This window comes from Budorcas taxicolor, chromosome 8 (genome assembly GCF_023091745.1).
Source record: "Budorcas taxicolor isolate Tak-1 chromosome 8, Takin1.1, whole genome shotgun sequence".
Taxonomy (NCBI): domain Eukaryota; kingdom Metazoa; phylum Chordata; class Mammalia; order Artiodactyla; family Bovidae; genus Budorcas; species Budorcas taxicolor.
Window position 1 is genome coordinate 77,348,893 of NC_068917.1, and position 15,057 is coordinate 77,363,949.

The 15,057-nt window shown below is 43.5% G+C and overlaps 1 protein-coding gene across 1 annotated transcript in view; it reads left to right on the top strand.

The window, feature by feature from the left end:
- EPHX2 (epoxide hydrolase 2) overlaps nt 1-15,057 on the top strand; it is a 74,891-nt gene that overhangs the window by 19,409 nt on the left and 40,425 nt on the right. The window contains exon 6 of the mRNA XM_052644624.1: nt 13,798-13,872. Coding sequence (XP_052500584.1) covers nt 13,798-13,872 — 75 coding nt within the window. The remainder of the gene's footprint in view (nt 1-13,797; nt 13,873-15,057) is intronic.

The following is a 15,057-nucleotide window of genomic DNA, read 5'->3' on the forward strand; positions in this document are numbered from 1 at the left end:
ATCAATTCTTCGGTGCTCAGCCTTCTTCACAGTCCAGCTCTCACATCCATACATGACCACAGGAAAAACCATAGCCTTGACTACACGGACCTTAGTCGGCAAAGTAATGTCTGTGCTTTTGAATATGCTATCTAGGTTGGTCATAACTTTTCTTCCAAGGAGTAAGCGTCTTTTAATTTCATGGCTGCAATCACCATCTGCAGTGATTCTGGAGCCCAAAAAAATAGTCTGACACTGTTTCCAGTGTTTACCCATCTATTTCCCATGAAGTGATGGGACCGGATGCCATGATCTTAGTTTTCTGAATGTTGAGCTTTAGGCCAACTTTTTCACTGTCCTCTTTCACTTTCATCAAGAGGCTTTTTAGCTCCTCTTCACTTTCTGCCATAAGGGTGGTGTCATCTGCATATCTGAGGTTATTGATATTTCTCCCGGCCATCTTGATTCCAGCTTGTACTTCATCTAGCACAGCGTTTCTCATGATGTACTCTGCATAGAAGTTAAATAAGCAGGGTGACAATACACAGCCTTGACGTACTCCTTTTCCTATTTGGAACCAGTCTGTTGTTCCATGTCCAGTTCTAGCTGTTGCTTCCTGACCTGCATACAGGTTTTCTCAAGAGGCAGGTTAGGTGGTCTGGTATTCCCATCTCTTTCCAAATTTTCCACAGTTTCTTGTGATCCACACAGTCAAAGGCTTTGGCATAGTCAATAAAGCAGAAGTAGATGTTTTTCTGGAACTCTCTTGCTTTTTCCAGGATCCAGCGGATGTTGGCAATTTGATCTCTGGTTCCTCTGCCTTTTCTAAAACCAGCTTGAATGTCAGGGAGTTCACGGTTCACGTATTGCTGAAGCCTGGCTTGGAGAATTTTGAGCATTACTTTACTAGCATGTGAGATGAGTGCAATTGTGCAGTGGTTTGAGCATTCTTTGGCATTGCCCTTCTTTGGGATTGGAATGAAAACTGACCTTTTCCAGTCCTGTGGCCACTGCTGAGTTTTCCAAATTTGCTGGCATATTGAGTGCAACACTTTCACAGCATCATCTTTCAGGACTTGAAACAGCTCAACTGGAATTCCATCATCTCCACTAGCTTTGTTTGTAGTGATGCTTTCTAAGGCCTACTTGACTTCACATTCCAAGATGTCTGGTTCTAGATTAGTGATCACATCATCATGACTATCTGGGTCATGAAGATCTTTTTTGTATAGTTCTTCCGTGTATTCTTGCCATCTCTTCTTAATATCTTCTGCTTCTATTAGGTCCATACCATTTCTGTCCTTTATCGAGCCCATCTTTGCATGAAATGTTCCCTTGGTATCTCTAATTTTCTTGAAGAGATCTCTAGTCCTTCCCAATCTGTTGTTTTCCTCTATTTCTTTGCATTGATCGCTGAAGAAGGCTTTCTTATCTCTTCTTGCTATTCTTTGGAACTCTCAAATCCCTTATGATTACACAGTGGAAGTGAGAAATAGATTTAAGGACCTAGATCTGATAGATAGAGTGCCTGATGAACTATGGAATGAAGTTCGTGACATTGTGCAGGAGACAGGGATTAAGACCATCCCCATGGAAAAGAAATGCAAAAAAGCAAAATGGCTGTCTGGGGGGGCCTTACAAATAGCTGTGAAGAGAAGAGAGGTGAAAAGCAAAGGAGACAAGGAAGGATATAGGCATCTAAATGCAGAGTTCCAAAGAATAGCAAGAAGAAATAAGAAAGCCTTCTTCAGCGATCAATTGAAAGCTATTTCAGAGATAAAATCAAAACATACAGGTTTTCAAGGAAACATGAAGTCATCCATATAAAAGATAGAGGGTTGTAAATAATCACTTTTACAGTATGGTTTCTTAAAAAGGAAGAGGGTCGTACATAGTTATCCATCACCGTGTGGAAAAACTAACGAAGGAAATGCATGCATTCCTAAGCCCCTGGGAGTAGTTTGCTACTCCACTTAATTCCTGAATATTCAGGAATTAATAAGGGACAGAGGATTCATGACAGATCCAAAACAGCACACGGGAAGCTTCCTGTTAAATGCTTCCTGACAATTCCCCCTATTTTATTATATTTGTAAAACAAGGCCTGACCAGTTGAGTTTGTTTAGTATTAACCAACCTTGTAGAAAGGCAACCAAAACAACAAATATAATTACCAAACAATCAGCAAAGTTATAGTTCCAGACCCGATGCTGTGGGTAATACTTAGCCTATGGCTATAACAAAGGGAAGTGGGACACAGGCCTGTATAAATATGACTGATTATAGTGAAAGAAATAGTTACTATGACCATGACTGGTCCCTGTGAAATGTCCGGTCCAAGTTCCAAGTTGTTAGGTGCTCGCAGCAAGTGTCCAAATGTCCCATTGTTCAGGCCCACTCTGTTTATCGAGGACGATCCTAGGACAAGGTGGGGCTAATCCACCATCAAGCCACCCAAGAAGTCCTATGTCATGGTAATGCTCCATCGTAGTGTCAGTGACCTTCCGTGTCACTTGCGTAACATAGTCACACACCATGCTATTAACCTGCTCTGAGCAGTTAGATCGCCACATACCATGGGGTCCCCAATCAACAATTGTATGATTGGCCACAAACATTAATTTTCCTTATTGGGCTTGACATTTGTCCGAAAGAACTGGAGTATATATAAAGTTCTTATAAGTAAACCTTTTGCATAATGTTCTTTGTTCTTCCCTAACTGTTTCCCTAACACTTTCCCTAAAGTCTCAGTAGTATACACATGGTTCACAGACAAAGAAAGGGCAACAAATAATGCAAGCAACTCCAAAAATCCTTTTTGGGAGGCAGGATGAAAGCACAAGTTTGTTGGCTGACGTTTATGCATAATTCCTCTGGGCCAAGGCACAAGGGAAGGACTTCATAGCCTAAAGAAATGATAATTCGTTTTCCCTCCTCTCCAGAGTGTGAGGGCACTTTCAATTCCAGAAAGGGGGCATCTGGGTGGAGTCATTGGTTGATATGTTTGGTCCTTTCTCCATCTATTCTACGACCTGCAATAAAGGGAGGTTGGGTAAGTAAGCCCAGTTAGTATGATTGGTTAATCCGACTAGAGTGGGGGTCGTGCAGGCCAACAGAGGGATCATAGCCATAAAAAGGTTTTCAGGACTCTGAGGCATTCCCTGTGAAGAAACCAGATTTTCAGCTTGATTAGTAAGGGTTTTTATCTCTCCCCAATAAGGGAGGTCATAAGGTTGATGTCACTGAGGGCGGTACTTCCTGGAGATCATTAGAGCCGACTCGGCCCGTATTGGAATTTCTTCCTCCTGGGGTTTTTGTTGTTTGGTCTCCATTTTGAATGCCAGGGTACCCCTTGGGTCAAATTTTCCGAAGAGGGAGGCATGTGAGTTCGTTGGATCCATCTCGGGAAATACAAGCATCTTCCCTGTAAGATTAATTTCCCAGATTTCCACTGTTTATTAAACCCATCTTGATACCAAGTGGGCAGAGGAAGAGTAGTGTCCTTCAGGTCCTCAAAATGTCTTTCTGCTCTTGTCAAGATATCTCTTTGTGGTAAGTTTTAAAATTTTAAAACAAATAAAGCTGTATTAACAATAGTTATAAGTTTAGAGAATATCTAATGTTGGAATCTAGTAGAGTCTGCTTTAGAAAGGGAAGATAGCAATGTTCCAGTGTATTCCCCTGTTGGGATCCTTTAATGGACTGCAACCTGGTGGTCCGGAGTCAACGATAAGCAAGTAAAGGAGAGAGAAGGAGGCTGATATTCCTTGGTTTACGCAGAAAACCAATAAAGCTCCTGACACGGGGCTTGTGCTGTTCACAAAGACACCTGGCGCCCTCTCGATGGGCTGAAGGCACAGAGTGCCTTCTCGAGAGGGTCTTAGAAGCCTGGGCAGGAAAGTGAACACAGCCGACTTCTGCGCTCCAGAGAATTACCCTGAGAGAGAGAGAAAGAGAGAGAGAGACACACACAGGGACCACAGTTCTGATGAAGCAAAGGTGTTTTATTCAACATTGTGAGTATTTATACTGTCTTACAAGGTAGCAATTTTCAACAGAGATAAACTCAAAACTTACAAGTTATCAAGTTATGAAGTCATCCATATGAAAGAGAGAGGGTTGTAAATAATCACTTTTAAGGTATGGTTCATAAAAAGGAAGAGGGTCGTATATAGTTACGCATCACCATATGGAAAAACTAACGAGGGAAATGCATGCATTCCAAAGCCCCCAGGAATAGTTTGCTACTCCACTTAATTCCTGAATATTCAGGAATTAATAAGGGACAGAGGATACATGACAAATCCAAAACAGCATACAGGAAGCCTCCTGTTAAATGCTTCCTGACAATTCCCCCTATTTTATTATATTTGTAAAAAAGATCCTGACCAGTTGAGTTTGTTTAGTATTAACCAACCTTGTAGAAAGGCAACGAAAAACAACAAATATAATTACCAAGTCAATCTCCAGCGATATAGTTCCAGACCCGATGCTGTGGGTAATACTTTGCCTATGGCTATAACAAAGGGAAGTGGGACACAGGCCTGTATAAAATATGACTGATTATAGCAAAAAAAGTAGTTGCTATGACCATGACTGGTCCCTGTGAAATGTCCGGTCCAAGTTCCAAGTTGTTAGGTGCTCGCAGCAAGTGTCCAAATGTCCCATTGTTCAGGCCCACTCTGTTTATCGAGGACGATCCTAGGACAAGGTGGGGCTAATCCACCATCAAGCCACCCAAGAAGTCCTATGTCATGGTAATGCTCCATCATAGTGTCAGTGACCTTCCGTGTCACTTGTGTAACATAGTCACACACCATGCTGTTAACCTGCTCTGAGCAGTTAGATCACCAATACCATGGGGTCCCCAATCAACAATTGTATGATTAGCCACAATCATTAATTTTCCTGATTTGGCTTGACAGTTGTCCCAACAAACAGGAGTATATGTAAAGTTCTTATAAGTAAACCTTTTGCATAATGTTCTTTGTTCTTTCCCTAACACTTTCCCTAAAGTCTCAGTTGTATAAACTTGGTTCACAGATAAGGAAAGAGCAGTAAATAGTCCAAGCAATGTCCAAAAATTTTTTTAGGGAGGCAGGACTAAAGCCCAAGTTTGTTGGCTGATGTTTATGCATAATTCCCCTAGTCCCAGGCACAAGGGAAGTACTTCATGGCCTAAAGAAGTGTTAATTAGTTTTCCCTCCTCCCCGTTCACATTCCAGGAAGGGGGCATATGGGTGAAGTCATTGGTTGATATGGTTGGTCCTTTCTCCATCCATTTTAAGGCCTGCAATAAAGGGGGGTTGGGTAAGTAAGCCCAGTTAAGTCTGATTAGTTAATCCAGCTCAACCAAGGGTCTCACAGACCAACTGAGGTTTTCAGGACTACGAGGCATTTCCTGTTCAAAGACCACATTTTTAGCTGGATTAGTAAAGGTTTTTATTTGTCCCCAAGTGGGGAGATCATATGGTTGATCCCTCTGAGGGTGGTGCTTCCTGGAGATCTTTAGAGCCGCCATGGCCCGTATTCGAATTTCTTCCTGTTGGTGTCCTTGTTGTCCCATCTCCTTTTGAAGTCTGGGGGCCCCCTTGGATCGAATCTTTTGAAGGGGAAGCCATGTGGATTTGCTGGATCTTCTGCGGTAATACAAGCATACCCCTTTCCCTGTAAGATTAGTTTCCCAGAATTCCATTGTTTCATTAACCCGTCTTGGTACCAAATGGGCAGAAGAAGAGAAATGTCCATAATTCCTCAAAATGCCTTTCTGTTCTCGTTAAGATATTTCCCTGTGGTAAGTTTAAACATTTTAAAACAAATAAAGCTATATTAACAATAGTTATACGTTTAAAAAATATCTTATGTTGGAATCTAGTAAAGTTGGCTTTAGATACGGAAGACAGTAGTGTTCCTGTGTATTCCCTCTTTTTTATTATTATTATTTTTATTTGTAACTTTAGTGTGTGATGTGTTCGTTCGACTATGTCTTGTGTCTGTGGATTATAAGGAATATCTGTAATATGTTTAATAGAAAAAGATTGTAAAAATTGTTTAAAGTGTCTAGAAATATAGGCAGGGCCATTGTCTGTTTTTATAAAACTAGGAGTTCACATTACAGCAAAACAAGCTAATAAGTGGGTTATAACGTGTTGTGTAACCTCACCATGAAGAGGTGTGGCCCAAATAAAAGAAGAATAAGTGTTGATACACACATGCAAGGAAGAAGATGGAGAAAGTTCAGGGCAATGAGTTACATCCATTTGCCATAGTTCATTAGGTTGCAAGCCGTGAGGATTAATACCTTGTGCAATGAGTCGAAGATGTAGGGGTCTTCATCTACCAGTAGAGCAATTACTAATAATTTTTTTAGCCTGGCAGTATGGGATTTTCCATAGGCAGTGTAGGGAGCCAGCATTGTTATGCAACAGAACATGCTGTTCCTCTGGAGTAGCAAAGGAAGCTAGTATATCAGCTTGTTCATTACCATAAGTCATGGGGCCAAGAAGACAAGAATGTGCTCGAATATGTGTAATATAAATGGGAGAATTGCAGTTTCTAACAACAGATTGTAGTTCAAAAAAGAGTTCTTGAATAATAGGTTGATTGGAGTCTATGGTGGAGGTTTCTATATTTTTTAATACAAAAACAGATTATATAGAGTCAGAGACTATATTAATGGGGTAAGGATGTAGGCAAATAACTTGAATAAGAGCATATAATTCATTTTGTTGAGGAGAATGAAATTTAGTATAAAAAACTTTATATTCCATAAGAGACCAGAATGAAACTTTGGCGTTTTTAGTCCCATCTATATGAAAAACCTCAGCCTATGGTATAGCCTGTGAGCTGATAATGCGAGAAATAATAAATTCAGTATTTTTGAAGAAATTCCACAGCTTACCAGAAGGATAATGAAATGAAATTTCTCCAAAATATTCCAGAAAAGCTACTTGGAAATCGGTAGAAGTTTGTAATGTGTTCTCAAATTGAGATTTATTGATAGGTATTACAATTTTATGAGTATCAGAACCAATTAGAGTTTTAGTCCTATTTCTTTCATTGATAATGATTAGAGAAATTAAATCAAGGTAGGGTGTAAGTGACTTTATTCCCCTAAAATAAGTATAGATCCTTTCTACTGGGTATTCTTGAGGGGCAAGAAGTCCTGTGGGAGAATGAAGAGAGGGGAGTAAAAATAATTTTAGAGGTAAATCTAGTTTAATGTGAGTAAGAAATTGTTTTTGTAATTTAGTCTGCACTAAATACAGTTCCTCTCGTGCCTCTTGAGAAGGTGAATGAGGGCTATTTAAATCAGGATCTCCTTCTAAAGTATTAAATAGGTTATTCAGTTGATAATTAGCAATGTCTACAGAAGGTCTGTACACATGGACATCACCAGATGGTCAACACCAAAATCAGATTGATTATATTCTTTGCAGCCAAAGATGGAGAAGCTCTATACAGTCAGCAAAAACAAGACTGGGAGATGACTGTGGCTCAGATCATGAACTCATTATTGCCAAATTCAGACTGAAATTGAATAAAGTAGGGAAAACCACTAGACGGTTCATTTAAGACCTAAATCAAATCCCTTATGATTATACAGTGGAAGTGAGAAATAGATTTAAGGGACTAGATCTGATAGATAGAGTGCCTGATGAACTATGGATGGAGGTTTGTGACACTGTACAGGAGACAGGGATTAAGACCATCCCCATGGAAAAGAAATGCAAAAAAGCAAAATGGCTGTCTGGGGAGGCCTTACAAATAGCTGTGAAAAGAAGGGAAGCAAAAAGCAAAGGAGAAAAGGAAAGATATAAGCATCTGAATGCAGAGTTCCAAAGAACAGCAAGGAGAGATAAGAAAGCCTTCCTCAGCAATCAATGCAAAGAAATCAAGGAAAACAACAAAATGGGAAAGACTAGAGCTCTCTTCAAGAAAATTAGAGATACCAAGGGAACATTTCATGCAAAGACGGGCTCTAAAAAGAACAGAAATGGTCTGGACCTAACAGAAGCAGAAGATATTAAGAAGAGGTGGCAAGAATACACAGAAGAACTGTACAAAAAAGATCTTCATGACCTGGATAACCACGATGGTGTGATCACTCACCTACAGCCAGACATCCTGGAATGGGAAGTCAAGTGGGCCATAGGAAGCATCATTACGAGCAAAGCTAGTGGAGGTGATGGAATTCCAGTTGAGCTGTTTCAAATCCTGAAAGATGATACTGTGAAAGTGCTGCACTCGATATGCCAGCAAATTTGGAAAACTCAACAGTGGTCACAGGACTGGAAAATGTCAGTTTTCATTCCAATTCCAAAGAAAGGCAATGCCAAAGAATGCTCAAACTACCTCACGATCGCACTCGTCTCACACACTAGTAAAGTAATGCTCAAAATTCTCCAAGCCAGGCTTCAGCAATACGTGAACCATGAACTTCCAGATGTTCAAGCTGGTTTTTGAAAAGGAAGAGGAACCAGAGATCAAATTGCCAACATCCGGTGGATCATGGAAAAAGCAAGAGAGTTCCCGAAAAACATCTATTTCTGCTTTATTGACTATGCCAAAGCCTTAGACTCTGTGGATCACAATAAACAGTGGGAAATTCTGAAAGAGGTGGGAATACCAGATCACCTGACCTGCCTCTTGAGAAACCTATATGCAGGTCAGGAAGCAACAGTTAGAACTGGACATGGAACAACAGACTGGTTCCAAATAAGAAAAAGAGTATGTCAAGGCTGTATATTGTCACCTTGCTTATTTAACTTATATGCAGGGTACGTCATGAGAAATGCTGTGCTAGATGAAGCACAAGCTGGAATCAAGATGGCCAGGAGAAATGTCAATAACCTCATATATGCAGATGACACCACCCTTATGGCAGAAAGTGAGGAGGAACTCAAAAGCCTCTTGATGAAAGTGAAAGAGGACAGCGAAAAAGTTGGCTTAAAGCTCAACATTCAGAAAACGAAGATCATGGCATCAGGTCTCATCACTTCATGGCAAATAGATGGGGAAACAGGGGAAACAGTATCAGACTTTTTTTGGGAGGGGCTCCAAAATCACTGCAGATGGTGACTGCAGCCATGAAATTAAAAGATGCTTACTCCTTGGAAGAAAAGTTGTGACCAACCTAGATAGCATATTGAAAAGCAGAGACATTACTTTGCCAACAAAGGTCCATCTAGTCAAGGCTATGGTTTTTCCAGTGGTCATGTATGGATGTGAGAGTTGGACTGTGAAGAAAGCTGAGCACCGAAGAACTGATGCTTTTGAACTGTGATGTTGGAGAAGACTCTTGAGAGTCCCTTGGACTGCAAGGAGATCCAACCAGTCCATTCTGAAGGAGATCAGCCCTGGGATTTCTTTGGAAGGAATGATGCTAAAGCTGAAACTCCAGTACTTTGGCCACCTCATGCGAAGAGTTGACCCATTGGAAAAGACTCTGATGCTGGGAGGGATTGGGGGCAGGAGGAGAAGGGGACGACCAAGGATGAGATGGCTGGATGGCATCACCGACTCGATGGATGTGAGTTTGAGTGAACTCTGGGAGTTGGTGATGGACAGGGAGGCCTGGTGTGCTGTGATTCATGGGGTCACAAAGAGTTGGACACGACTGAGCAACTGAACTGAACTGAACTGAACTGAGGGGCCATAAGGCCAAAAGGCAATCCATATCAAAAAGGATTGTAGATAATCCCTTTCACCTTATGGAAAAGCTAATGAAGGAAATCCTATGCAAGAATCCCATCTCTTTGACCTCAGTCCTGGGAGTGGCTTGCCACTCCTCTCACTCCTTTCAGGAACTGATAAGGAACAGAGGGTTCAAGGGAGATAGGAAACAGCACACAGGAATCCTACTGTTGAACATTCCCTGACAATCTGCCACACGACCTGGGTGGCCTACAGTTTAACTTAGTTCTGATACCATCTGCCTGGAGAGGGTATCAGAGCTCACAGTTTAAGGGCTCAGTCTGACAAGACTGACCCCTCGACTTCAGATGTCAACCCCACATTCAGGTTGTCACCTGTGCTTCCAACTGATTGGCTATAAATTGGAGGGTCTCAGAACCCCACCCCCCGAATCTATTAACTTGTCACAGTGGCTCACAAAACTCAGGGAAGCACTTTTGTTTACCAGTTTATAAAGTGTTATTCGGGCTTTCCGGGTGGCTCAGTCGGGAAAGAATCTGCCCGCAATGCAGGAGGCCGAGGTTCGATCCTTGGGTTGGGAAAATCCCCTGGAGAACCCTAACCCTAACCAGTTGATAAAAGAATTTAATAAAGGACAGAGATGAACAGCCAGATGAAGGGAGGCACAGGGCAAGATCTGGGAGGGTCCCGAGCATAGGAGCCTCTGTCTCCCTGGAGTTGTGGCATGTTACGAAGGTCTCTGAACTCCATCCTCCTGAAGTTGGGTGGATGTTCATGGAGACTTTCTCATGTAGGTGCGATCAATTATTAACTCCACTTCCAGCCCTTCCTCCCTCCCTCCCCTTCCAGATGTGGGGGAGGGGGAGGTAGCTGAAAATCCCAAGCTTCTAATCCTGGCTTTGTCTTTCTGGTGACGAGCCCCCACCCAGGAACCCACCCAGAGTCACCTCATTAGACCAAAAGATGCTCTGAGCACTCTTCAGTTCAGTCCAGTTCAGTCACTCAGTCATCCGACTCTTTGCGACCCCATGGACTGCAGCATGCCAGGCCTCCCTGTACATTACCAACTCCGAGAGTTTACTCAAACTCATGTTCATTGAGTCGGTGATGCCATCCAACCATCTCATCCTCTGTCATCCCTTTCTCCTCCTTTCCTCAGTCTTTCCCAGCATCAGGGTCTTTTCCAGCGAGTCAGTTCTTCACATGAGGTGGCCAAAGAACTGGAGTTTCAGCTTTAGCATCATTCCTTCCAAAGAACACCCAGGGCTAATATCCTTTAGAATGGACTGGTTGGATCTCCTTGCAGTCCAAGGGACTCTCAAGAGTCTTCTCCAACACCACAGTTCAAAAGCATCAATTCTTCAGCACTCAGATTTCTTTATAGTCCAACTCTCACATCCATACATGACCACTGGAAAAACCATAGCCTTGACTAGATGGACCTTTGTTGGCAAAGTAATGTCTCTGCTTTTTAATATGCTGTCTAGGTTGGTCATAACTTTCCTTCCAAGGAGTAAGCGTCTTTTAATTTCATGGCTGCAATCACCATCTGCAGTGATTTTGGAGCTTAAGGAAATAAAGTCTGACACTGTTTCCATTGTTTCCCCATCTATTTGCCATGAAGTCATGGGACCAGATGCCATGATCTTCGTTTTCTGAATGTTGAGCTTTAAGCCAACTTTCCCACTCTCTTTTTTATGCTTTTTAGTTCTTCTTCACTTTCTGCCATAAGCGTGGTGTCATCTGCATATCGGAGGTTATTGATATTTCTCCCCACAGTCTTGATTCCAGCTTGTGCTTCTTCCAGCCCAGCATTTCTTATGATATACTCTGCATATAAGTTAAATAAGCATGGTGACAATATACAGCCTTGACATACTTCTTTTCCTATTTGGAACCAGTCTTTTGTTCCATGTCCAGTTCTAACTGTTGCCTCCTGACCTGCATACAGATCTCTCAAGAGGCAGGTCAGGTCGACTGGTATTTCTGTCTCTTTCAGAATTTTCCAGTTTATTGTGATCCACAGAGTCTAAGGCTTTGGCATAGTCAATAAAGCAGAAATAGATGTTTTTCTGGAACTCTCTTGCTTTTTCAATGAGCACTCTTACTACTTAAGAATTTACAAGGGCTTGATGAGCTCTGTGCCAGGCACCAGGGGCAGAGACCAAGATACATTAATACATTTTCCTATCTCTTACACAGTCATTGTAGATCTTCAATAATAGTGGTGCTTCCTTCGCCCAAAGCATGTGGTGAAAACAAAGCCAGACCACAGTGGTGCTGTGAGGGGTCTTTTGCGGGGAGTTAAGAGTGGCTCAGTAGTAAAGAGCTCGCCTGCCAATGCAGGAGACTCAGGTTCCATTCCTAGGTCTAGAGTATCCCCTGGAGAAGGAAATGGCAACCCACTGCAGTTTTCTTGCCTGGAGAATCCCATGGACTCAGAGGAGGCTGGTGGGCTACAGTCCATAGGACCGCAGAGTCGGAGACGACTGAAGCAACTTAGCATAGCACACACAGCACAATGACTTCACAACGTTAGAGCATCTCTCCCAAGTTTGATTGGTCTTTCCGCAAGCCCAGAAGACTTGTGCAGCAGAGAAGGAAGCGCCAAACCTGGAATTAGAGTGGCCACTTGCTGGTCCCACTTACGAGATTTATCCCCTCATCACATCTGAGCCACACACACCAGCCTTGTTGCATTAGGGAAAGTAAGCTATGTCCCACACTTGTCCTCCTAAGAGGCATGGGGAAGGTGTAAAGGAAAATGCTAATCATTCCTTTTTAAAGAGGGAAGTGCCTTTTATCTGTCAGAAAGGCTATGGGAATCAGTCATGAGTGGGCTTTAAAGCTGGACAAAAACATGGGAGAACCATGCATTTGTAGGAAACCCCCACCTTCCCCATCCATGGAATCAGGGAGACATCCCCTAGTGTGTGACCTGGGAAGTTGGGGACACATTAGAAAAAGGACTCCAGGGTACACTGGCCCTGGGGGCTGTCTTGACTCCCTCATCACTGTCAGAGGTACCCAGTTACCCATCCCTGCTACCATACCCTGGGTCCTTTCTGAACACTGCATAGGTGGAGACCCACCAGTCTCACCCTCTACAGATTCCCAGGCAGACTCTTCCATTTTTAAAAGGAGGTCAGTTTCACAGTCTACTTCCTCCATTATTCGCATGTGGATTTTCACAGGTCTGGTGGTCAGACCACGCTCTTCTTTTATTTTTCATGCATTTAAAAAATCTTTTCCATGAGCTTCCCTGGTGGTGCAGCGGTAAAGAATCCTCTTGCAATCCAGGTGATGTAGGTTCAATTCCTGGTCTGGGAAGACCCCCTGGAGAAGGAAATGGCAATCCTCCATGGACAGAGGAGCCTAGTGGGTTACAGTCCATGGGATCGCAAAAGAGTCAGACACGACTTACCGACTACACAACAGCATTGAATATAGTTCCCTGTGCTATATAGTAGGGCCTTGTTGTTTAATCTGTCTTATATATAATGCATCTCAGTTCAGTTCAGTTCAGTCGCTCAGTCGTGTCCAACTCTTTGCGACCCCATGAATCGCAGCGCGCCAAGCCTCCCTGTCCATCACCAACTCCCAGAGTTCACTCAGACTCGCGTTCTTTGAGTTAGTGATGCCATCCAGCCATCTCATCCTCGATCGTCCCCTTCTTCTGCCCCCAATCCCTCCCAGCATCAATTTGCATCTACTAATCCCAAACTCCCAATCTATCCCTCTCTTCCCCTCACCCCCCACCATCGGCAACCACAAGTCTCTTCTCTTTGTCTGAGTCTGTTTCTCTTTCACAGTTAGGTTCATTTGTGCATATTTTAGAGTCTACCTATAAGTGACAGTATGGTATTTTTCTCTTTCTGAGTTGCTTCTCTCAATATGATCACCCCTAGTTGCATGGGCCATACTCTTTTGTCTGCTACCCATTGGCCAGAATTCAGTTACCAGACTCCACTGACCCAAGGGGAAATGGAGGGAGTGAAGCCTGGCTATGACCCGAGGGGAGAGGGGGCCAGTAGGTCAGTCACGTCGTCGGCTCAGGAGGCCATGGCACAACTTGGGGCTCTCTTGCAATACTTTGTGAACTCAGAGGTCTTGTGCACAGAAGCAGAGCCATCTCCCTTACTGTGTGTCTCTTACTTTCAGCTTCTCCAAACCGCAGTCCCCCAGCCCATCTCATGTGATCCAAGCACCGTGACCCATGGATACGTGCCCATAAAGGTGAGTCCATGCACTCTCACTGTCAGCCAAGTCCTCTCCAACCAGCCCATGTAAGACGACTCATGAGACATTTGTGAACTCTCCCGGGGAGCTGCACACCCACTATTTACAGGGAAAAGGCCTTTCCCACAAGCATCCAGCTTCCCTGGTGGCTCAGTGGTAAAGAATCCACCTGCCAATACAGGAGATATGGATTCGATCCCTGGATCAGGAAGATCCCCTGGAGAAGGAAATGGCAACGCACTTCAGTATTCTTGCCTGGGAAATCCCAAGGACAGAGGAGCCTGGTGGGCTATATAGTCCATGGGGTCAAAAAAGACTGGACATGACTTAGCAACTAAACAACAACACAGCAAAAGTATCATTCCTCAAACTTGACAACAGACGTGGGCCAGTGTGATCCGACTCCCACCAAACAACAGGCCACATGGGGGTCTTGCTCGGCCTGCACAGCCTGTGTGTCTGGCACTTAATTTCATTATTTCATCTGGTGGGTGTGATTGGGGCCTTCCTTTATGTCAGGCATGAGCCAGATATGAAGGGTGCAGGGAGGCACCAGACCTGTCCTGGGGAAACTGCAGGGAAAAGAAAAAGAGGGAGACGGCCAGTTTTAAGCCCAGGGATCAGGGCTACGGCAAGACCAAGGCCATGTGCAGAGGGGCCCTGACTTCCGACCCAGTCGGCATACAGGACAGGGCTTTGGGACATCTACTCAGGTCCATTTTGGGATCTTTCTTCATTTGGCACTGTTACCATTTAACTAAGAAATCCAGTATAGCTATGGGTTAGCTGACACACACACAAAAAAACCCAACAGTTGCTTTGGAGCCAGAAAGAACCAGTTAGAAACCTGCTTTGGCACTTACTAATTCTGCACATATGTGTACATTTCTTAATGTTCTGAACCTCAGTATGCACAGCTATGTGATGTGATGGTGCTAATACCTGGTCTTGGTGTTCTTGTAAAGATTAACTGAACTATCCTGTGTTGATCATGGGGTGTAGTGCCTCATGCTCCACAAAGAAGAGAGCTGAAGACAAAGAGAGCAGGTGTCCTGAGCTGTGTGGGTCTGGGACCTGGGTGGGTGGTCGGGGGGTGAGGGTGGTGCCTGATGCCCTGGAGGAGAGCCGCAGGGATATTCAGGGAGCATTTGCTATTTACTCAGCACCTCAAGAAATGACCTA